Below are 24,409 nucleotides of genomic sequence, written 5' to 3'. Positions count from 1 at the left end.
CACTATATATATATATATATATATATATATATATATATATATATATATATATATATATATATATATATATAAGTGTATATGATCGTCATTTAATAGCATATCCTAGATTATCATCTACATATTTATATGTCATCTGTATTACACTGTATATAACTTTTTGTATCAGCATACACAGGATATCTCATGTTGAAAATTAAAATAGCTCATATTTCTCCACATATAGTGCCTTACACGCATCTTGTTCTAGGTTCATTTTCTCAAATTGTTTTTTTCTTCACACACACACACACACACACACACACACACACACACACACACACACACACACACACACACACATTTGTTTGTCTATTGTTAGATGATGAGACGTCCCTGTGAATGGCTTCTTTCTGTAGAAACAGAAATGTAAAACACATCATGCACTATTGTCAGAGTTGCTGTTGGTAATGAAAATGAATCAGCAGCTCCTGGGCAGTGAAATCTGATGTTTCAATGTGATGCTTTGAGCCCACAGAGCGGAGGCTTTTGTAATACCTGGCAACCCCGCGCATCTCCAGCGCTCTGCCTGCTGGTCTGTTTGTGTTGCTTAGCTTAGCCTGCTAGTGCTGCGGGAGGATCAGGGCAATCTGCTCAGTTCATTTGGGCTTAAAATGGACGTTTTTGCACATTTCCTCTGGACGTGCTGGTGAGATGCGTTTGCACTGTTTATTTATCTGATGATACAAGTAACTGTGTTTTATTTTCATTAAAGTGCAGAGGTTTTTCTCTGGACAGTGGCCTCCGCATGTATAGACGTTTTAAATGGACTGGTTGCTAACAGTTTCTCAGAGTGTCACGAAGCAAAATGATTATTTTGAAATGATGAAATGCAGAGAAACTGTAGATCAAGAGCTAGAAACTGATTTTCTTGCTGTGTGCTGTCACTGTCATGAAACAGCAGTAATGATGGCGAAGGAAAATGTCTTTGCCTTGTAGTTACAGCACACAAACATCTCAGAGGTACTGCATATATGTATATATGTATATATGATGTTTATAACGTGTCAGACATGAAGATGTCATGTATCATTACTGTATTGATCAAAACAGGATGATGGCAAACATTATTCAAGAAATAAAGCCGAGGTCTTGCTTGTCCAGCATGTTTACCTCTTGTCTGATGTGATGGTGTCTGATGGTGACTGTCTGATGAATATCTGAGCTTTAACACTGTAAACATTGTCTGAAATCATTCTGCAGCACTATACCGGTCAGATTACCATTTAATGCAAGTCTGTTTATTATCTATTTGATTTTATAATTGGCAATTATATTATACATACTGTATTCAGACATATAATCCCTAAACAGATGTGTTTTTATTTTTATTTGACTGTAAAGCCACTCAAGACACAAAAGTCTGACGGAAAATCATTTCTTCAACCAAGAAAACACTGCGCACGGATATAAAATTCTGTCATTCAGAATCAAATCTAACATCAAACCAGAAACGAACAGTGTTGTGAGTGATATATCTGTAATGTAATATTATTGAGGGATAAGAGAACATTTAAAATGCTTTCAGTGTTTGTGAAATATTAATCATACAATTGGAAAGCAGTTGTTTTTCCTATCATCAGTTGGAGGCAATTAAATCGGCTAAGAAATCATTCTGGTTTCATCGGAAAGCTTCCAGATTGCTCCGTTGTGAAAGGCAGAAAATGGAAACTTGATCATGCTGAACGTCCTTTCACTTCACTGGAAATTATCCCTTTTATAAACATGCATTTAAAAATGAATCTCAAGCATTTATAACAAACATGACATGCAACTAGGCATTGCTCTGGGTTTTATTCCTGTGTTAACCAAGGTCCTTCGGTTTCCTCCCACCTTCCAGAAACATGCGGATAGTTGGAATGAATGCACTGGATTGTGCTTTGGTTTAAATCAGTGTCTGGGCCTCTCTGTGATGGACCTGATATTCCTGGGTTATAGGCTCCAAATCCACAGTGTCCCTGACCAGGACAAAGTGAAACCACTGAATAAATACCTTACAAGCTCCTTTTAACAAGCCTTTTCATAGATTCTACAAGTCCCTGAACATATTGCTTGATCTGCATGAGGTCTCTGTGCTTGGATGCTTGCCCCGGCTTTCTCAAACCATTCCTAAGTCATGTTTTACTGGCCAAGTGATGTTTACACAACACCTAGTGATGGTTCTGAGACTTAAGTAAAAAAGTAAATGGTTCTTTTTTCACCCTCCACCACATGTTATGTAGTTTATCTGACAAACACAGTAAAGGGGTTTATTTTTATTTTATTATTTCAGAGCCTAAAGATGACAGACTGTGGAGACAGTTGTCCTCATCTGGACTCCATAGGTGAAGTGACTAAGGAGGAACTTCTGCAAAAATCTAAGGTAAAGCTTGAATGACAATACAACACATATGAAATCTGGTTACTTGTAGTTCTTTCTAAAGATTGAATCAATATGCTGCAGATACACTGTAAAAACTTTAGCATGTACAGGCAGAATGTTACATGACATATAGATGAAAGGCATTTCAGCACTGGATTTTCCTTTACCTTTAGGGTACCTGTCAATCATGCGGTGTAGGTGGTCCTAACCTCTGGGCATGTCTTCAGGTGAGAAGAAAAATAGAAAAATGTTGTTTCCGCACTTGAAAAAATAATGTTCGGCTTGCATTTGCTACACTATTCCTAAATTTAGAGTGTTAGTGGGGTAGTCCATCAAAAGAATGCTAGTCTCCGAAAACCCCATGTGATGTTACTCTGAGTGAGTTCTAGCAAGCAGATAGAGATGGAAATTAGTCAAAGATCTTCTGGCTATAACATACTCTGACACATTTAACACACACATTGACCTATTTATGAATAGGGCACCAGTGTCTTTGTTTTGCTTTTTATGGTGCTGTTGGTGGATTATTTTTTATTTATTATTATGATTATTATTTTTTTAGCACAATTTCTCAAGGATTGGTTTAGTGTTTAGAAGATAATTATTATAACCAGCAGATGTCCTGATCAGATTTTGGAACGAATCCAAACAAGATCAAGGTTATAGCATGGTCAAATGTCTGATTATTATTATTATTTTTTTTTTTAATAGCTCCCCAGTAGCAGGATTTTTCTCCCTAATTTATTCTTGGCCAGTTCTCCTCTAACAGCCGGCTCTTCCATATCATACAGCTACCATGTGGGAAGGCTTCATGTGTCACTTTTAAAACTGTTGATGTAACACATTTGCAGTAAAGTGCTATCCACCCTGTTACATGCATAAGCTTACAGACACATCCACCATTAGCTATTACCACTGTAATTAACGAAAGAGAAATGAATCTATTCTTCCCATAGCCAGATTTGCACTCTTGGTCTCTTAGCCACAGATGGAAGTAGAATAGTCAGGATTAAATTTATGATGACCCTGCTGCATGTCTCCTTAAAGCTCCTTAAAGTATTTTTTTGTTGAGTGTTTTTTGGCATATAAATTATTAATAAGAAGGGTTAAACTTGGCAGTGGTGCTAAAATTATCTCTGTAAATGCTGTTAAAATCAAGTTCTACTTGTTTAAATTAGAACCTGACAAGTCACAGTGAGCAAGCATCCAGTGTAATGTACAATGTATAATTATTGATAGAGCTGTTTATGAACAAAGGCTGTATTGTAATTACTTATCAAGATTGTTTATAAATGTTATTTATTATTTTGTAGTGTGACTGTCCCTATGTGGGATGTGGAGAGTCGTATTCAGACCACAGCACCACACATGCCCAGGTAACTCTGAACCTCACATACATCCTCACCGCTCTCCATCGTCTATCAGTGTCATCTTTCAGTACCTATTCTGTTTATTCATTCATCTGTGTAACTTCCCTTTTATCCCAAGGCGAAGAAACACAATCTGACAGTGAATCTGACAACATTCAGGGTGTGGTGTTATGTGTGTGAGAGAGAGGTGTTTCTGGAGCAGAGGCCTATAAGCCCATTGGCAGCAACTCAACGGTACAAATCTCTTGAACAGGTATCCCCTTATCTCCTATCTAGAAGAACTTCCCTTATGATAACAGAAAAATATTTTATTTAGGTGTTTTTTGTTTTGTTTTGCCTTACTGGCATCTGACTTCTACTCATGTTTGAAAGCATCACTGCCAACACATTCTTTTTTCTAGAGAGTGCTAAGAAAAGTCAATGGTTAAAATGGAAACCACTAACATGAGTGTAATTTTTTTTTCAACTTTGATCTTTTTCTTGACCCTATTTTAGCTTTTTCTTTTCAAATGATCTTTAAAACCCTAGTTTTAAACATGCAAGACATGTCTTCTCTGGGATTTTTTTTGTTTTATTCATCACACTCATACCCATAATATATGATTGTTTTTTTTCCAGGATTCTTCTTCCCAGAGCACATGCCACCCACTGAAGGCAGTTCCAATTGCTGTGGCAGATGATGAAGGTTCAGAGTCAGAGGAAGATGAGTTTAAGCCCAGAGGTAAATAAATAACAAAATTATTATATATATACGCAATTTTATATGCAATTATTTTTAAAACCATACAAAATGCTAGTAGAGTAATCCTAATTGTTTATTCGTTGAAGTGTCCTATGACGTCAAAAGGATACCAGTCACCGCATTCTTTTCTTTCTGTCCTGTATTAACATTTTACTTCATTTTATGATTAATAATTATAGTTTTATTAATACATTTCATTATTTCAACATAAAACTCCATAAAAACAATTCCCTATAAGTTTTTTGGTCTAACGTTCTATCCGGGAGAGACCGGGGAAATCAACGAAACAAATTAGTTAAGTGGCAAATGCAATTCCACGATAAACCGGGGCGCGAGACTCGAACCGCGGTAAAGCGGGGGGGTTACTGTAGATGGATTTGTGTGAATATGTACATGAGGAGAAATGTACACTATATAAACAAATGTGTATAGACATCTGACCTTCACACCGTTATGTGCTATTTTAAACATTTCAGTAATTTTCATTCCCTTTTGGCTGTTATAATAATCTCCCCTCTTCATGTAAAGGCTTTCCACTAGATTTTCCAGCATGGCTGTTGGCATTTGTGCCCATTTAGCCACAAGAGAATTAGTGAGGCACATTCAGCATTCTAGTTCATCCCAAAGGTTTTTGGTGGGGTTGAGGTTCACTAAAGTTCTTCTACTGCAACCTTGGCATGTCTTCATGGAGCTTGCCTTGTGCACCGGGGCAGAGTCAGGCAGGAACAGGTTTGGGCCTGCTAATTCCAGTAAAGAAACACTGTAGTGCTACTGTAATGATACTTTGTGGCACCAGTTTGAGGGAGAAGCATAATTAGGTATGCTGGTCAGGTGTCCACAAGCTCTTCGCCACATAGTTTGTCATTTATTTATTCTCATTTAATTGAATGCATATGCAATCACATTAATTCGAAAATAGTCAGTTCAACACCAGCTCCAATGTAGTAGCCCAGGTGTTTTGCTTCTTATTTGCATAAGGCTAAACAGTTTGCCATCTCAGCATGTGTCACCTCTTCTCCCTTTTACAATTCAAATGTATATCACTTATATCAATAGACATTGTCACATAACAGATCATTGATTTAAAAATCTCATAAAACCATATTTTCTTCACAATAGAACATAAAATACAGTGGTGTGAAAAAGTGTTTTGCCCTGCCTCAAAGATTCAAAGAAATTTAGAAACAAATGAAAAAGAAAGTAATTGAGATCTATCAGTCTGGAAAAGGTTATAAAGCCATTTCTAAAGCTTTGGAACTCCAGTGAACCACAGTGGGAGCCATTATTCACAAATGGCAAAAACATGGAACAGTGGAGATCCTTTCCAGGAGTGGCCGGTTGACCAAAATTACCCCAAGAGCACAGCAACGACTCACCCAAGAGGTCACGAAAGACCCCACAACAATATCCAAAGAACCTCAGTTAAGGTCAATGTTCATGACTCCACCATAAGAAAGAAACTGGGCAAAAATGGTCTGCATGGCAGAGTTCCAAGACAAAAACCACTTGATCATCAAGACTTTGGGGAAAATACTCTGTGGACTGACGAGACAAAAACTTTTTGGAAGGTGTGTGTCCCATTACATCTGGCGTAAAAATTACACCGCATTTCAGAAAAAGAACATCATATCAACAGTAAAATATGGTGGTGGTAGTGTGATGGTCTGAGGCTGTTTTGCTGCTTCAGGACCTGGAAGACTTGCTGTGATAAAAGGAACAATGAATTCTGCTGTTTACTAAAACATCCTGAAGGAGAATGTCCAGAAATCTGTTTGTGACCTAAAGCTGAAGCGAACTTCAGCAGGACAATGATCCAAAACACACCAACAAGTCCACCTCTGAATGACTGAAGAAAAACAAAATAAAGATTTTGGAGTGACCTAGTCAAAGTCCTGACCTGAATCCTACTGAGATGCTGTAGCATGACCTTAAAAAGGCGGTTCATGCTTGAAAATCCTCCAATGTGGCTGAATTACAACAATTCTGCATAGATGAGTGGACCAATATTCCTCCACAGTGCTGTAACAGACTCATTGCAAGTTATCGCAAATGCTTGATTGCAGTTGTGGCCCAAGCAGTTATTAGGTTTAGGGGCAAACACTTTTTCACACAGGGCCATGTAGTTTTGGATTTTGTTTTCCCTCAATAACAAAAACATTCATTTAAAAACTGCATGTTGTGTTTACTTGTGTTATCTTTTACTAATATTTAAATTAGTTTGATGATCTGAAACATTAAAGTGTGAAAAACATGCAAAAAAAAGAAGAAATCAGGAACACTTTTTTCTACCACTGTATATCTCAAATGAATTTTTTATAAAAATAAGGTAATTTTGGTTTGAATGGCCGCATTATGTGTCAAAAAAGTTGTGGTGAGGCAACAAAAGCATAGAAAAGTAAGTGTTACCTAAAAGAAACAGCCAAACATTTAGCAACTAATTAGGTCACACCTCAGTAACATGATTGGGTATAAAAATAGTATCTAAGTGTGGCAGAGTTTCAGAAAGAGATTCACCAATTTGTGAAAAACTGTGGAACAATTTCAGATTAATTTCCCTCAACATCAAATTATAAAGACCTTGAATTTCTCATCATCTACAGAACATAATATCTTTAAAAGTTTCAAAGGTTCTGGAGAAAACTTACATGAGACAAGAGTGAAAACAATACTGAATGCTCGAGATCTTCTGGTTATCAAGCAGGACTCCATAAAAACAGGCATAATTGTGTAATGGAGAGCACTGCATGGGCTCAGAAACATCTGAAATCATTAGGTGTGAACACCATGTTCACCACGTCATCCACAAAAGCAGGTTAGGTGGTCAGACGAATCTTAATTGGAATTCTTTTTGGAATCCATGGTACATGCCTTCGACTAAAGAGCAGAGGCGCTATTCAGCTTGTTATCAGCGCTTAGTTTAAAAGCCTGCATTTCTGATTGTATCGGAGTGCATTAGTGCCTCTGGAATGCGCAATTAGAAAGGCTCTAACAATGCTGAAAGGTATATACAGATTTTAGAGCAGCATATGCATCCGTTTAGATGGCAACCTTTGCAGGAAAGGCTTTGCATATTTTAACAAGATAATGCTAAACCTCATAGTCTATCTAATACAACAGCATGGCCTCATAGAAGAAGAGTTCAGGTGCTGAACTGACTTGTCTGCAGTCCAGACCTTCTACCATTTGAAAGTATTTGGTGCATCATGAAATGAAAATTACAACAAAAAAGACCCTGCAAGAACCCAAGCTAAAATCCGATATCAGACATAAATTGGGCAACATTCCTTACCCGAAACTCCAGCAACTGGTCTCCTCAGATCCCAGATTTATTATATAGACTGTTGTTAAAAGAAGAGGGGATGCTTCACAGTTGTAAACATGTCCCTGTCCCATGTTTTTTTTTAGATGTGTTGTGGCCATAAAATTCTAAATTACCTTTTTTTTCTTAAAATGGTACATCCCCCCAGTTTTTTGGGAATTGGGGTTTTTAAGAGTCCTGTAGAAAGGTTGAGACTTAGGCATGAACTGTCTAAAAAAAATTCAGTCTTTAGGTTATTCATGTTTGTGTATTTAAATTTTCTTCCCCCATTTTGCAGGCCTCACAGGGATGAAGAACATTGGAAATTCTTGTTATATGAATGCAGCTCTGCAGGCTCTCTCAAACTGGTTGGTTCAACATTACTTATATACTTATTAGAAACATGAAAAGAGTTTATGGATTGGTTGAAAATAATGGGAAGGAATTCTACTGCATATCCTGTATTGCAAATATTTTTCCATTGTGTGTCTAAAAAATGAATTTCTCTCAAATTCTCATCATTCTTTTCAATTCTGTGTCTTTACCAGTCCTCCTTTGACTCAGTTTTTCTTGGACTGCAGTGGACTGGTGCGTACAGATAAGAAACCTGCACTGTGCAAAAGCTATCAGAAACTGATTTCTGAGCTCTGGCATAAAAAACGGTACACACACACACACACACACACACACACACACACACACACACACACACACACACACACACACACACACACACACTGCTGCTATTCAATATGGATAGGTTGAAAATAGCCTTTCTATTTTTAGGTCTTGTCTAATAGATTCAGTCATAACAATAATAGTTTTATTACCTCCATTTGGTCCAAGATTATAATTTTTTCTGTGTCCTTTTTTAGCCCTTGCCACATTGTTTTCCATCAGCCTGTTTTCTTTCTTCCTGTCTAGGCCCAGTTATGTGGTCCCAACTAGTCTGTTTCATGGCATCAAACTGGTGAATCCTATGTTTCGTGGCTACGCACAACAGGTTTGTTATGAATGCTTTTCATATATCTACAAGCACCAACTCACTGTGCTTTAACTACAAAAGCAGTGAACAATGTTTCTGTTAGGGAAGTACGTTGAACTTTGGATCAGATGTTCGTGAGTTCAAATCCTAGCACCACCAATTAAGGCATTTAACTCTCAATTGCTCAAATGTATGAAAGAGTATTTGGATAAGGCTGGATACAGACCTATATACTATTGTTTATCATGTATCATGTATGAATACATTATTCAAAATGTACAATAGAAACAAAAATAGGTGTATAGTGAAAATGTCAGATAAGAAAATCATGGTTTAAACAAAGACCACACAAGTGTCCATGAAGCATTTGTCCTGCATTGTCCTGCAGCATGTAGTATCCATAGTTAATGCCTGATTAGGGTCAGAGAAGCCAAAATGGGATTTCTGAAATGGTTATATTTTGTACATTAGAATTAATATAATTTATTAGAAAATATTGCATGTACAAATAAAAGTTGCACACACATCTGTATTTGAGACCAGTTATGAACTCAGGCTGTGGATTTTTTTTTAGAGCCAAAATTCCCACACCCTGCTAACACCAGTTTAAATTTCTCGTTGTGTTTGGCTGTTGTAAAACATGAGTTTTCCACTTCATGGTGGTTCAGAGCAACTCAGTGCTGTGACTATCCAGTTTCTCACTAGGATTTGCCTTGACTTCGACTGCACTGCACATATTGCCCAAGGCATGATCTGCTAATGGTACAATCGTTTTTTTCTAGCCAGATTACATAGTGTGAATGAATAACTGACAATATTTTTAGAAAAGAAAAATCTTTTCAGGAACCCAGAGTTATGTGGATTTTTTAAGTTTGACAGATTATATCTTAAATATTCAACATTTGTCTAACGAATTGCTGACTTGGATAACTAACTAGCCTGGGAAATTACTTTTCTCATTAGAACCATTTTCATGGTGATCCATCTACTAACTATGATTTATCCATCCATGCAACATGTGAAAACAGTCCAGTGTATAGCATTCAGCATGTTCTGTGCTCTTCAGGACACTCAGGAATTCCTGCGCTGTCTGATGGATCAGCTGCACGAGGAACTGAAGGAGCCTTTCATTGACTACAGCAACTCCATTACTGACAATGACACAGAGAGCAACCATGACAACCAAAACCATGCTGATGGAGATCGTAGCCCGTCTGAAGATGACTTCTTGTCATGTGACTCTGGTTCAGGGAGCGAGAGAGGTGACGGAGATAGAGCAGGAGGTGAGACAGAGCTTCTTATTCAGGATGAATGCACAGGAACGCGGGAGAGCAGTGGGATCTCTGAGAAAGAGAAGCTGAAGGAGAGACGTCGAGAGGACCGAGGAGAAGAGAGAACACCGGAGATGGATGAAGACGCTGATGTAGACACGGCAGTGCAGGAGGATCAGAATGAAAGAGTTGGAGAGCAGATTGGGGATGTCAGAACTCAGGGAAATACAGGTGCAAAACTGTAAAACAAAATTGTGTTAAGGATAATTTATAAAAAAGAATTTAAATAAATTTTATAGATTAGTTTATAGAACCTATATTATTCATATAATTTAATATAAAATTCTAAAAATTACAGACCACCTGGCTATGAGGACCATGGCTCTTTTTTTCTTTGCGAGTTAAAAATTAGACTTTGAGGTATGCGAGCCGAAAATACCAAACAGTATAATGACAACCTCAATTCTAAAAAAGTTGAAAAGAGAATGCAATGATTTGCAAATCCTTTAAACCCATAGTTTATTCTCAACAGAACACATATCAAATTGGTAAATTATGGAAATGTACAATTTTGAGAAAAATATGTTACCATTGAATTTGATGGCTGCAACACATCTCAAAAACTTCGGAACAGGGCCATGTTTGCCACTGTGTAGATTCTTTTTTCACACCAGTCTGTATATATCTGGGAACTGAAAAGACCAGTTTCTGAAGTTTTAGAAAAGGAATGTTTGCTCATTTGTGTCTTTTTACAGGATTCAAGCTGCTCAACAGTCCTGAGTCTGTTTTGTTGCTCTAAATACGTTTTTCTTAAAACTAGTGCCTTTCTAGATGTGCAAGCAGCCCATTCCATAGGCACTATGCACTCCCATACCATCAGAGATGCTGAACTGATGTTTAACTGAGCGCTGATGATTAGCCGGAGGGTCCCTCTTCTCTTTAGTTTAGAGGACATGCATGCGGAGGACATGCCATTCATGATTTACAAAAAAGATTTTAAATGTCGACTTTGCCTCAAACCACTTTAGTGCAGATAAGACAACAGCATTTTAAGATCATGTTGACATATGACTTTGCATGATAGAGCTTTAACCTGCATTTGTGGATGACACAGCAGACGGTGATTTCTGGAAGTGTTTCTTCCATGCAGTAATTTCCAATGCAGAATCATTCCTGTTGTTAATGCAGTTCTGTCTGAAGATCACTGCCATCCATAATTGATTTTCAGTATTGTCCCTTGTGCACAGAGATATCTCCAGATTCTCAAAATCTTTTGATGATATTATATACTGTAAATGATAGTCTTCACAATTTTATATTGAGGCATATTATTCTGAAATTGTTTCTGTATCTTTTTAATAACTTACTATCCTTTACTTTTGCTGCTTCATCCCAAATTTTTTGAGAAGACATCAAATTCAAAATGATCTTATTTTTACCCAAATGGTATATGTCCTCAGTTTAAACATTTGATATGTTTTCTATGTTTTATTGTAAATAAAATATGGGTTTATAAGATTTGCAAACAATTTCATTTTTTTTATTAACATTTTACATTTTTCCCAACATTTTGGAATTGTGGTTCTAAAATGAAAGTTGCCATGGTTGCAGTTTTTCAATGTCTAAAGTTTTTCAGTTCAGGAAAACTTATAGTACAATTAAAACATAGAAACAATCCCATTTATAGTACAACATAGTTCAATGCCTAATACAGTACAATTCAAGCTATAATACAATACAGCCAAATGCTTGTAATATCAAAGACCTCTAATGAAAGACTATTCTGGACTATAAGGACTACTTAAGTTTTTCCAAATTAGGCTTCAGCTGCTTTACTGACAAAGTCAGGATATGTAAGTTGTATTATGTAATTATGGTTTTCCTTTTTTTTACCCCTTGTTCTAATACACGGCATAGAAGGCCCTTGTATGAAACTCTACATCCTATTGCCATTGTCTCAAGGACATTCTGTTTAGCAAAACATTTCAGACAAATGAGTCTGGATTTATGATTCTCTTTCCACTGGGCCCACATTGTTTTAAAAGTTAATTTAGTTTTTATCCTCTTCACATTTTCTCTTCTTCAGAACCAGACAATGAGGTATCCATGCATCGGCCGTCTTCTCGTCCCTGTAGCCCCACTCAAAACTTGCAGGAATTTCATTCAAAACTGTCTAGCAGCCCTCCAAGGTCCAGCCCTCTGCGAGCCAGCCCCGCCTATGCCTTCAAAAAAGGTCTGACATATGATTCCAGGTTTCATGTAATCAAATCACTATTTACAGTTAATTCATATATATTTTAGCTCAAATGTAAAGTATTGTGCAAAAATTTGAGGTAGTTGTGAAAATGCTGTGAAGTAAAATCTTTTTTGTACAAAGTGTCCAAAAATATATATTAAATCCAAAGGATAGTCACAACACATTGATTTGATTAGGATTGCATTTTTTTCACAACTGCCTAAAATTGTTGCACTGTGCTGCATTTCTAAAGATAATTTTAGTTTATATAGATGAAAACTCATTTGTAATTGATGCTTAGGTGCAGTGGTTGAGGTGATGCTGGTCTGTAGTAAAAGTTGTTGATTATAAAGGCAGTGGATAAAGAGTTGGTTAAAAATGCAAGACTTTTTCCTAAAATAAACAAAATCAATTTCAATTTATTTTTATTTGTATAGCGCTTTTAACAATGAACATTTTCTCCAAGCAGCTTTACACAGATAATGTGGTGATAAAGAATGAATAAGGTGTCTTTTATAAGTGTAAGTTTGTCCCTTATGAGCGGGACGGTGGCGACTGTGGCAAGGAAAAACTCCCTGAGATGGCAATAGGAAGAAAACCTGAGAGGAACCAGATTCAAGAGGGAACCCATCCTCATCTGGGTTGCACCGAATGTCCATTTATTACAAATAAACAATGTTGAGGTGTGCAGTGAGGTATTCTTATTTATTTGTTTTGATTTGTTTTTGATGTGAATTTTTGTTAAACCTACAGCTCAGATGCTACTGGGAACCAAGAAGAAGAAGCAGTCCCGGTTCCGCAGCGTTATATCTGACATTTTTGATGGTTCCATTCTGAGCCTAGTCCAGTGTTTGACTTGTGATCGGGTGAGGGAGCGATTGCGTTTCCACTAGAGGGCAGCACTTGTAACGTGTATAAGAAATAAGTTGGTGCACTTTGTCAAAATATTTCAAATGAAATCAATTAAATTATTATTATGCAATTATACTGTAATTAGCATAATTCCATAGCTATATTAATGCATTAATGGCTTTTATGTTTGTAAATATTAACAATGCTATTTCGTCTCCAGGTGTCAACAACAGTTGAGACTTTTCAGGATTTATCTCTGCCCATTCCGGGCAAGGAAGACCTGGCTAAACTCCACTCCTCCATCCACCAGAGCACTCCAGCCAAGATGGGTGTGTGCACAGACACCTACGCTTCCCAGGGCTGGCTCTCCTACATTATGGAGTCGATACGCAGGTGTGAATATGAATATATTCTGAGCTTGCACTGCTTATATACCTCTGCACTACATTGGGGATTCATGTCTACTTAGTTACTCCCAGTTGCTATAGATTTCTTGCAGCTTTCTTGTAATGAGTACATAGCTATACCTCTGTAATACATCAGATGCATTTTTGTCCAGGATTTTAAAAAATTATTTAGAAAATTGCATTTTTCAAAGTGCAGCTATGCAGTTTTTTAGCACAAATTATTGCTGATTATTTGCATCCAAAAACACCAGTGCCATTTTATTTAGGATGTATAAAATACTTAAAAAAAAAATGCTATGTCTTATTCTATAGAAGATATATTTGGCAGGTGGGAGGGGGTGAGAATGTTGCTTCCTTTCGCCACCATCTCTTTAGTGCTCATTCTCATTAGTGTTTTGTTGATGGTGGTGCTGACTAAAAGTTAAATCTATAATCTTTTAAAGGTGTTTAACCGAGTTGAGATCCAGGGATTATAGAGGTCATTGCATATAATATACTTCATTTTCATTAATTATTCAGTGAGTCCTTGTGTCCTTTGGATGTGACGGGGTCATCCTTAAAAAAGACATCTGCCATCACAATATTAGCGTTTCAGTATAGGTAAATTTTATCAGCCATAAATGATTTGTTTTAGTGATTATTTCCTTTCATGGGACCATGCCAGAAAAAAATCCCTCTCACCATAAAATTAGTTTTTCTTTTAATCTGAAATGTGTGTACATTCAGGTTTGTAGTGTCCTGTATCCCCAGCTGGTTTTGGGGTCCAATGGTGACACTGGAGGACTGCCTTGCTGCTTTCTTTGCTGCAGATGAACTGAAAGGTGAAACACTAATATTATTTTATTATTTTAGTCTCAATTCTTGAAGCTTGTCCTCTGTGATAACAAGAATTTATCATGCTTAAATGACTATTTTCTGTTTTAGGGGATAACATGTACAGCTGTGAACGATGTAAAAAGTGAGCAACGCCTTAAATGTTATAAAAAAAAACTTTTATTGTTAGAAAATACATGATTGTGAAAAATTCTATAATATTAAACAAATTTGCCCATCTGACCAAATATGAATTTTTCCATACAGGTTGAGAAATGGTGTGAAATATTGTAAGGTCCTACAACTCCCAGAGGTAAGCTTGAACTCACTTAACCCACTTTAAGTTTAAAGCATTTGTGTGTCCCTTCAACTGTATGTATTTCTCTCTATGTTGGACACAGATTTTGTGCATTCACCTAAAGCGCTTTCGGCACGAGGTCATGTACTCCTTTAAGATTAGCAGCCATGTTTCTTTCCCACTGGAGGGTTTGGACCTGCAGCCGTTCTTGGCCAAAGACAGCCCTTCTCAGATAACTACTTATGATCTCCTTTCTGTCATCTGCCACCATGGCACAGCCGGAAGTGAGTCAACACAGTCACTAATATGTTTCTCTCAGAATTTAAAAACCTGAAACTGAAACCTGAAGCAATAAAAGTGTTTTTTTGTTCTGTGCTTGTTATTTCTGGAGCTAATCTGTGGTTGTGGGCATTGCTAATGTTAAGGGTGTCATGTTGGCGTTTTTATGGTGCAGTTATACAAAGCGTTACGGCAGAGATAAGACGACAAGCACAATTGTGTATTTTCTTAGGGGAAAGTTTTATGATAAGAATCAGATTGAAAATAATGTTGACATTAAAGATAGCATGTAGTATAAAGGTAAATATCTAAGCTGCTTGAGAGTTTGAAAGCATTTGTCCTGTTCTCAGATATAAAAAGCTTAAATCCATTTTGTATCAGTTTAACATTTATACCCCAACCGTTTTTTTTATGCACTGAAGACATTTGGGGTTGTCTTTCCAGTTCTTGCTGATGTTGACTGGTTTGTATCTTGTGGTTTGCCCTCTCTATTTCTGCTTGAGCAGCTACTTCCCTTTCAATTCTCCCAGTTTACACTTCAACCACTATTTCATTTTATGTTTTAGAGTTTGGAATAACCAGGTTTTTTGTTCTTATGCCGATACAAAGGAAACAAAATGGTTGTGCTAATCACAAATGCAATAGATAGAGAATAGGCTAAAAATCTCTGATGTTCCTTTAAGCTACGAATGAACGAAGTAGTGTAAAGAATTTGGCATTGTGCACTATATTTATTTCTAAACCCTTAATTGATTTGACCTTCTCTTAGGTGGCCATTACATAGCATATTGTCAGAACGTTATCAATGGCCAGTGGTACGAGTTTGATGATCAGTATGTAACAGAGGTCCATGAGACAGTCATACAGAATGCAGAGGCCTATGTCCTTTTTTACAGGTAAGACATTTTTAGTTTGCAATAAATGGCTTTCCTATCTCTTACCTGTTGATTAGTTAGACCTGTTTATTGGATTGAAAGCTACAACCTGTTATCATACCGTTATTTTAAGGTAATCTTAAGACTGTTTACAGATGAGGAGTTGATAATCCCTTTTTACACTTGCCGTGGGCTTGACATGTTTGCTCATGTGTGTGTTTTTTTTTTCTTTTTTAAGAAAGAGCAGTGAGGAATCAGTAAGAGAACGGCAGAAAGTCATAGCTCTGGCTAATCTGAAGGAGCCCAGTCTACTACAGTTCTACATTTCCAGAGAATGGCTTAACAAATTTAACACATTTACTGAACCAGGACTCATCACTAATCATACTTTCCTGTGTCAGCATGGAGGTAAACAAATACTACACACAAACACAGTCTCCTCTCTGATGCATATTTCACTTGTTTCTGATATTTTAATGGAAATGTCAGGAATATAATGATTTTTCATTTCATTCACAGTACAGATTTCATTATTTAGACACAAATATTCTGAATAAGCAACTGCATTCAAGTAAAATCTATTTGGGTTGGAAACTTTTCACTATTAAAGAATCTGCTATTAGACCCACTATGAACATTTAACTAAGATGATATGATAAGTGGACAACATGAAATGTAGGGGTGAACTGTGTATTGTGACCAGTTCTGGGACACATGTGGCACCATCACATTTTGTAATGTCCCTGACATTAAAAGAACATCACTTAGTCAAATACAATGGAATCAATACATTTTTTAATTGCTTAACCACGCTTTATAATCATATTATATTAATAACATATATAACATATATTAAAGCGTGGTTGAGCAATTTATGTACACAATACACTAATTAAATATTTTTAATAAAGCCAGCAAGGTCTCAATTCACACCAGATGCATAGATTTGCTAATTACTATATGAATACAATTTATTTGAAGTGGAATTTCCAGGAGACAGTAATTATACAAACACACACACACACTTTTTATATATATAAGTAAATAAAAAAATATATTTATACTGCATCCTAGTTTATCCAAAGATTAGGAAATATAAAATTATAAATGTGAAAAAGAACAACCTTTTTGTGAAAACATTTTCTCATTTAAAAATGTTATATTTCCTATTTTACTGGTCCCAGCATTTCTTATTTCTTAATTTACCCAGACAGTGAGTGGCATATGCAGACCTCACTGCTTTAGGTCTGACACTGATTGTTAATAAAACTTAAGATGAGACAAACTGCTGACAATGGGAGTGATTCCCATGAAATCATGTAAATACCAGTAAACAGGTACTTGTAATTGACTCACCTGAGACAGACGTTAATACTATGTCCGGAAAGGGTCAGTGGCTGTGTTGTTGGATGAATGCTTACTTAGGTTGCTATGTTATTCAGGAATTCCTCCTACAAAATATCACTATGTGGATGATCTGGTGGTGATTCTGCCTCAGAATGTATGGGAATACCTTTATAACAGGTGAGTAGAACAGTCAATTCTGAGTTTATTTAAATAAATTAGGGTTGCTTGTTTTTTTCCTGAGGCTTTTGTGGTGTTCAAGCCTACATGCTGATAGCACATAACTTGCTAAAAGATTTGAAAAGGAAACATGTTAAAAGATTTGTCTGTGGTAATCCCACATATTCTACACAGAGATTTATGTGAAAAAAGATTTAAATATTCCAAACAGAATAGTTAGAGGAAATATCAGAAAAGGGTGGATTCGGCTGGATGTAACACTACACAGCACTGTTGGTACAGCATCATCCCACGTGTCCTCTTTCATAATCAGTTCATAATCTAGACAGCAGTAAAATGGTGCAACATGCTTGCGTTCTCCAATGATGCAGGTTTGGAGGAGGTCCGGCTGTAAATCACCTGTATGTGTGCACTATATGCCAAGTGGAGATTGAGGCCGTAGCCAAACGAAGGAAAACTGAAATCGACACCTTCATCAAGGTCAGAGCATGAACATACACAAGTACATGCACAAGTATGTAATGATCATTTGTTTCCTTTGGTGGTATGACTTTCAAAATTTTTACTTTTCCTTGTCTATAGCTCAATAAGGAGTTCCAGGCCGAGGAAGCTCCTACAGTTATTTTGTGCATCAGCATGCAGTGGTTTAGGGAGTGGGAGAACTTTGTCAAGGGTAAAGACAATGGTAAGAGTATATATATCTTTATATAATTGATAATAATAATAACTATAATTATAACTACTATATTGTGCTATACAAGCTTGCTTTTACTTTCTATATGCAAAGCTGCATTTTGTGTATTTTTATATACACAAAATTCCTAAGAGCTGCTTCTGTGAATATAAACACTATTCTAGGTTCATCTCAGGACTCCTATTTATAATACAATCATATAGAACAATCCATCAACACAACACAGTTCTGCCTCAAGACGTTTTTATTTTTTAACAGGGGTCTAAATCTGTAACTGTAAAGGTTGTTTGGGACAATGTCATTGTAATCTCATTATTCATACATATATTCATATATGACTTTATTGTTGAAACAGTCCTTTTTCTACTAAAACATCCCACATCATGATGCAGACAACCCCATTTTTTCCACTTGAGATGGTGTTCTTCAATTTTTTCCCCCTACATAGCACTTCTTTTATGACCAGAGATCATTATTTTAAAAGGCTGGTGATACCTGTCATCTTCAGTCTGGATTTATTCTATTTTATGCTGATTTTAGAATAAGGGCTTCCTACTTTCATAATAAGCTTTCAAACAGACAATCTTAATGGTGGATGTACATATTTATATACCTGATACCTCCAACATTTTCATCTGTTGCTTTGTTGCTGTCGGACTGAAGTTGCTGTTATTGTCTGCTTCTTTCCTGAAGTGTCTATGTGGTGTCAAGATTTTTTGTTTGTACAGAAACTCTGAAGTTGTTTGTAAAGTTCTCCTGAGGAATAACCACAGTAGCCCACAAATAATTTTCTGAGGTCTTGGCTAAATTGCTTGCATTCTCCTGTGGTTTCAAAAAGTCTTTAAACGAAGGCTACAGATGTGCTTTTATTAGACAGCTGTCCAATCAGAAGCTTTTCAAAGCCAACTTTTGGCCAACTAGAATTCTGAAATCTCAACTAAAGATGAAATAAAACTCGTCTTTTTTTGTTTTAACAAATCACTTGTTTTAAAACATCTCTGATGTGAATGAAGCAGATGCCCTGATTAACTTGAGATTTAATTTGTTTACCTTCAGAGAACAAAACATTTCCTAGTGATTTGTACTTATATATATGACAAATACAAATATATATATTTATATATTTTAAATGTATACTTAAAACTGGCAAATTAAATGTAATTGAGCTAACACTATTAAGAACACAACACCCACAGTAAAGCACAGAGGTGGAAGCATCATGATATGGGACTGCTTTTCAGAAAACAGTACTGGAGAATTCCAAGCCATAAATGGAGCATATGAAAGCACATATGACAAAACATGAATGGTGTGATGTGCCAGGGCATATTAAAGGAAAATATAATCTGATTGGTGGAGAAACTCTTCAAAACTTGCAGCCAGCATACCTACGGAAAGCCTTGAACATCCTGAACTGAATTCCACTGCCTGGCAAAAACAAAAAGGACACACACACCAATATTTCACTTAATATTTTGCTTTGATTCCAGCACACATTTGCTGTGGCATCATTTTGATAGGCAGTGTTGTATTATTTATTTCCATTCAGCATTCAGTTCTTGCCTAGATCTTAGATCCTAGATCTATTGTTGATGGGACTGTCTGACTGCTGTGCAAGGTCTTCTCCAGCACGATTCTCAGTGGGTTAAATGTTTGGACTCTGCCAATCCATGTGTGAAAATTCTGTTCATGCTTCCTGAACCACTGTTTCACAAAAGACAAAAATCTTTTTGTAAGTTTAAAGTGAACAAATGTACAGAAAGTGTATTAAATTACCAAAACAAAAGCTATGCAACTAATGTAGCTAGCAAATAATGGAGCTTTTGGCCACAAGCTTAGCACTGCATGCCTGAATCATCACACACTGAAGTGATCTATAAACAAACAGCCTTTACGAGCTGCAAGCAGACTCCACTCTTGCCTATCCGATCTCCCTCACAGCCATATACTGGCTATAAGTATATATAACATTCTGATACTGCCAAAGGCTTTCCAAGACCACCTACATACTTGATTAAAAAATATAACTGCTAAAATGTAAGCCACTTTTTATCTTTTATTCCTAACCTCATTCCTTTTATTAGCAGTCGTTTTTCTCCTGTGCCTTGATTTAGAGCCTCCAGGCCCAATTGACAACAGCAAGATTACAGTGATGAAGGGGGGACATGCACAGTTAAAACATGGTGAGTTTGATTGACAAGTGCAAATCCAAAGACAATGTTTAACTATTTTAATGTTTGTATTGTACATTGACTGACCTGTGTGTGTGTGTGTGTGTGTGTGTGTGTGTGTGTGTGTGTGTGTGTGTGTGTGTGTGCGTGTGTGCGTGCGTGTGTGCGCGTGTGCGCGCATGTACGTGTTTCTGTACATGAAAAGGGGCTGACTATGGGCAAATCTCTGAGGAGACATGGCAGTACTTGTTGGGAATTTATGGTGGCGGTCCTGAAATTGCTGTGAGGCAGAACGTCAGTTCTCCTGAATCAGACACACATGGAGAGAGGAAGATCGAGGCAGAAACTAGAGCACTCTGAGTGAGTAAGGCTTAACATGGTCACTTTATTTTTACATGATTTGACCATAGAGATAGCAGTTACGCTGCAGTCACACCAGCAAGGTTCATGTCACTGATTTGTTCCAAATTGGTCTTTTCTGTGGGCACTAAGCAACCTCTGTTGTTATTTTTTGGTGGTCTGGTCAGCTTCAAGTTCTGTTAATAAGCATTATGTTCTGGGCGACCAGTATTTCATTCAAAGTTGCCCATGGAACAAGCATGCTTTTAATATTGTTATACTGAAAATACTCCATATAGACATTTTGATATATTTGTTTAATTGTAACATAATTGTTTTATAATTTTTTTTAATGCATTGATGCTATGGCTTATTGAAAAGGATTCATTTTCCTTACTGTTTTATTGAATCCTTTTCAATAAGCCTACAGATTTCCCCTGTACATACTGAGGATTTGCTCTGTTTTTTAGAAGGAACTGTTTTTCTATTTATATAAATTATATTGAATGTAAATACAGTCTTTCCATAAACACTTAAATATTATGTGAAGAAACTGTAGTGGAAAAGTAAGAGTTCATTACATTTCCTAGTAGTTATAAGATGAGACATGGTATGTGTTATTCCTTTTTATGTCACTTAGAAGTGAGTATATAAAAGTATGGCATTTGCATTAGGAATCTGTTGCTGTTAACGCTTTATATTAAGTCCAAAAAGCTGTCAGTGGCCGTGAAGCAAGCCATCATTCTTCTAAGAGTAATCCAAACAAACCCAGCAGAGATATAGTAAAAATATTAGGAGTGGCCAGATCACTTTTCATTACCTAACACGCACAGAGTATAGTGCACTTGTGCTCAGAAACACTATAAGGCCAAACCAAACAACTGTGCCATTTTTCCCTGGGGAAGAAAAAACATTCCCAACAGTTAGATAAAGAAAGTTATCAGCATCATCAGCCAAATATGTTTAAACTTAATGGATGGTGTTTCACACTGCAGATCTACAATGAACTAAGGCAAACTTTGAAATCAACCCAAGATTTGTTAAGAGACAAAAAGATTCAGACCCTTAAGAAGTTTCAGATGTTATAGAAAATGCGAAATAAATGTGTAGGTTAGGGAAAGGATACAAAGTCATATAAAGTGATGGGATATACCAGTTAATCCCAGTTAGATCAATAATCAGGCTGTGGTATGACACCATAATACCATGGGGGCCAATCTGTAAGCATAGAGAGTGATTTCAGTCAGTCTGTAACATCCCCCCCCAGTCACAGCACTACAGCAGTCAGTTTCTCAAGTCTACATAAGGACTGTTGCTTTGTTTTCTGTCATTGTGATAGCAGGATTATACTGCAATGATCATTTTCTAATTCTTGCTTCCCTCTCATGTAGGTGGCATTCTGAATGTGGCTGAACTTTATTTGCACCATGTTTACGCCTGCTTTCCTGTAAGCACTTTGTGAGCTCGCCTAATGCTGTGGTCTGTTACTTCTATAGAACTTGGATGTGTAGTAACACAGGGTTGGTTTACTAGAAGTCTACATTTCTGGACAGTGTCAGGTTCCCCTTTACGTACATTTAAACTGTATTTATTGCAGAATTCAGATTACACATATGCAGTAATGCACAAGACCTCTAGTAGAAAAAACAAAGCTTTACATGCACTTTGTGGAATTAACAGACTGTCCTAGGTTGTAAATATTTACATATTTCTAACTGGGATTGATGCAGTACTTACTGTAGCAGGATGAGGTCTTCTGAACTATAAAAGTACACACCCACAGATGTGCATAGGCAAACTCCAACTCAATCCATTAGTTTCTCTCTCACTCACTCACACACCTGCAGACAGATAACAATCTATTCAAATTCAGCTGTTGTAGATTGAGTTCTTCACTGTGTTTTGATGAGACCCAACCCTGGTTGCTGCTTTTTAGAGCTATTCTATAACAATAGATCCTTTGGTCAGTCTTCAAAATTTTTCGAATGCGTTCTTTTAATGGCTGTTAATGTTGTTAAAAGGTGGTACATGTAGCTACAAGCCTACTCTCAGACTGAGTCATAGCAAACTGTTTAGCACTTACATCAGAACCACTTTTTACTTCCTTTTAATGTGATTAATACAACAATACTGACTCATTTAAGTCTAACACTATCATGCCAGACACTATCTGATGTAAGCTGGTTTTTAAGTTTGATAGTGGACCATTAATTTAATTAAAAGTAGACCCAGGACATTTTTGGCACAGTAAATGAAGTCATATCATGAGAGCCAGATTTTGCTGGTTCAGTAAGAGACTTCTATTATTTATGTTTGGTATGTTAGCTATTTCTCTTATATGGTTAAAGTATTAGACTCTGTTCTAGATAAAACTGGACTTGGAAGTCAAATACTGTGTGAAATGTAATTGATGGGTTATGTCTTTGTTCTTTTGTAGTTTCAAGTGTCAATGTACATATTGTGTAGGAATGAAAAGAGTGTGTTACAAAGAGTTACAAAAATCAGTCCTTTACGGTCCTTTATTTATACGTTTGTTTATGTGCCCTTGTGTTCAGGTCATGTTGAAATTCACCAACGTAGACTATTAAAAGTTCTACCAACATTTTCACTTGTGTTTTTAGTTAAGTAGTAAATTCAGGGCTTGTGCAATGAAGTCAGGCCGAGAAACCTCGACAATAAACAGTTTATGCTAAAGTAGATTTGGATTCACAAGGACTATAATTTACAGCATGTTATCCATAGTTGAGCTGATGGCAACAGGGGTGGTGTCCTAAATAAGCCCCAAATTGCTCCTGTATCATCTTAATTCTACTGTTGATCCCATCATGCATATTAAATCTTATTTCAGGTTTATAATATGATGCATATTTCTTCCCTAGTTGAAATGTCAGCTGGTTATTACATTAAGCACAATCATAGACAGCTTGATAATCTGATTATTAAAAGAAATGTTTGGAGAACTAAGAATGACTGTTTTGCTGATTATGTGAATTGTACCTATTTAAAATGCCAAGCTTAGTGCTTGTGTAATGGCTTTTCAACTCTGAGTGTGTAGATGTCACTGAACTAATAAAGCCTGTTTTTTTTTCCATCACTGTGTTCATTTTTCTCTTTTTGAATTATTAGGTTAAAAAAATGATGTGCCTTATAATGTCTGATTTATGTTGTTCACCTTACAATGTTGGCCAAATCATAACTTGTGCAGTTCATATAAGTGTAATGTGAATAATCTGAACACTAAAATGAAGCGTTTGCTTCATTTAGCTTAAGTTTTTCTGAAAAAAGTAACCTAATATGATACTCAAACGTGTGTAAATTCCCTATTTGTCATTATACTTACTGCTTAATTCTAAAGAAAATGAATATCTGAGGTGGATTCTAAAATGTTTTGTTTAGACAGGGATTAGAATAAATTACAATAAAATTGTGTGATGTTGGACTAAAATTACCCCCATAAATTAGATCAGTTTTAAATTAAAGGTTAAAATTTTAGCACAATATGAAGCATTTTATTCCTGGCTGGAAATAAAAGGTTTGAAATTATAGGTGTGCAGAATAAAAACATTATGACACCTGCCTACAGAGTAGACTCAGGCCTGAGATTCCGCCTCTTTTACTGTTTTTTTTGGTTTGTTTGTTTTTGTTTTTTTTTTTTTTTTTTTGGGGGGTGTCAGTGGAGCCTCATCTTTCCTAATAAACTGGGATTTGCAGCAGTGATGTGTTTGTGACTTGTTATTACAATAAATGTGTAAGTAGTGCAATTTTTATGCATGTTGTTTGTGTGTTCTTCTTACAGAAATCCAGCAAAAAACATTTGTTGTACGTTTTCCATTGAGAAACCGTGATCTGAAATTGAT

The 24,409-nt window shown here is 36.4% G+C and overlaps 1 protein-coding gene across 3 annotated transcripts; it reads left to right on the top strand.

Annotated features, from left to right (window-relative positions):
• The first annotated feature begins 527 nt into the window (after positions 1 to 527).
• usp20 (ubiquitin specific peptidase 20) lies at positions 528 to 23,643 on the top strand. 3 transcript variants are annotated; one of them, XM_046839095.1, is made up of 25 exons: positions 528 to 685; positions 2,309 to 2,398; positions 2,572 to 2,625; positions 3,712 to 3,774; positions 3,887 to 4,021; positions 4,387 to 4,489; positions 8,107 to 8,176; positions 8,357 to 8,470; positions 8,733 to 8,811; positions 9,860 to 10,076; positions 12,151 to 12,297; positions 13,054 to 13,166; positions 13,373 to 13,545; positions 14,286 to 14,380; positions 14,484 to 14,517; positions 14,640 to 14,685; positions 14,774 to 14,954; positions 15,719 to 15,845; positions 16,063 to 16,232; positions 17,267 to 17,348; positions 17,720 to 17,828; positions 17,931 to 18,033; positions 20,157 to 20,225; positions 20,419 to 20,573; positions 21,944 to 23,643. In XM_046839095.1, the coding sequence occupies exons 2-24, from the start codon at positions 2,318 to 2,320 to the stop codon at positions 20,571 to 20,573; spliced, it is 2,520 nt and encodes an 839-aa protein (XP_046695051.1). In that variant the 5' UTR covers positions 528 to 685; positions 2,309 to 2,317; the 3' UTR covers positions 21,944 to 23,643. The 3 variants fall into 3 exon arrangements, with proteins under 3 accessions (XP_046695051.1, XP_046695050.1, XP_046695049.1); XM_046839094.1 differs by having other exon boundaries at positions 9,860 to 10,295; positions 14,310 to 14,380; XM_046839093.1 differs by having other exon boundaries at positions 9,860 to 10,295.
• Positions 23,644 to 24,409: the final 766 nt, after the last annotated feature.

Source organism: Silurus meridionalis, chromosome 25 (assembly GCF_014805685.1).
Source record: "Silurus meridionalis isolate SWU-2019-XX chromosome 25, ASM1480568v1, whole genome shotgun sequence".
Classification (NCBI taxonomy): domain Eukaryota; kingdom Metazoa; phylum Chordata; class Actinopteri; order Siluriformes; family Siluridae; genus Silurus; species Silurus meridionalis.
Note: the sequence above shows the minus strand (reverse complement) of the source record. Positions and strands in the feature narration are given on the sequence as shown.

Excerpts from the sequence above, each read along its gene's own strand:
- usp20 (XM_046839093.1), top strand. The coding sequence starts at position 2,318 with ATGACAGACTGTGGAGACAGTTGTCCTCATCTGGACTCCATAGGTGAA. Across the intron at positions 4,490-8,106 it reads AGATGAGTTTAAGCCCAGAG|GCCTCACAGGGATGAAGAAC; the intron begins GTAAATAAATAA and ends CCCATTTTGCAG. Across the intron at positions 14,518-14,639 it reads AGCTGTGAACGATGTAAAAA|GTTGAGAAATGGTGTGAAAT; the intron begins GTGAGCAACGCC and ends TTTTCCATACAG.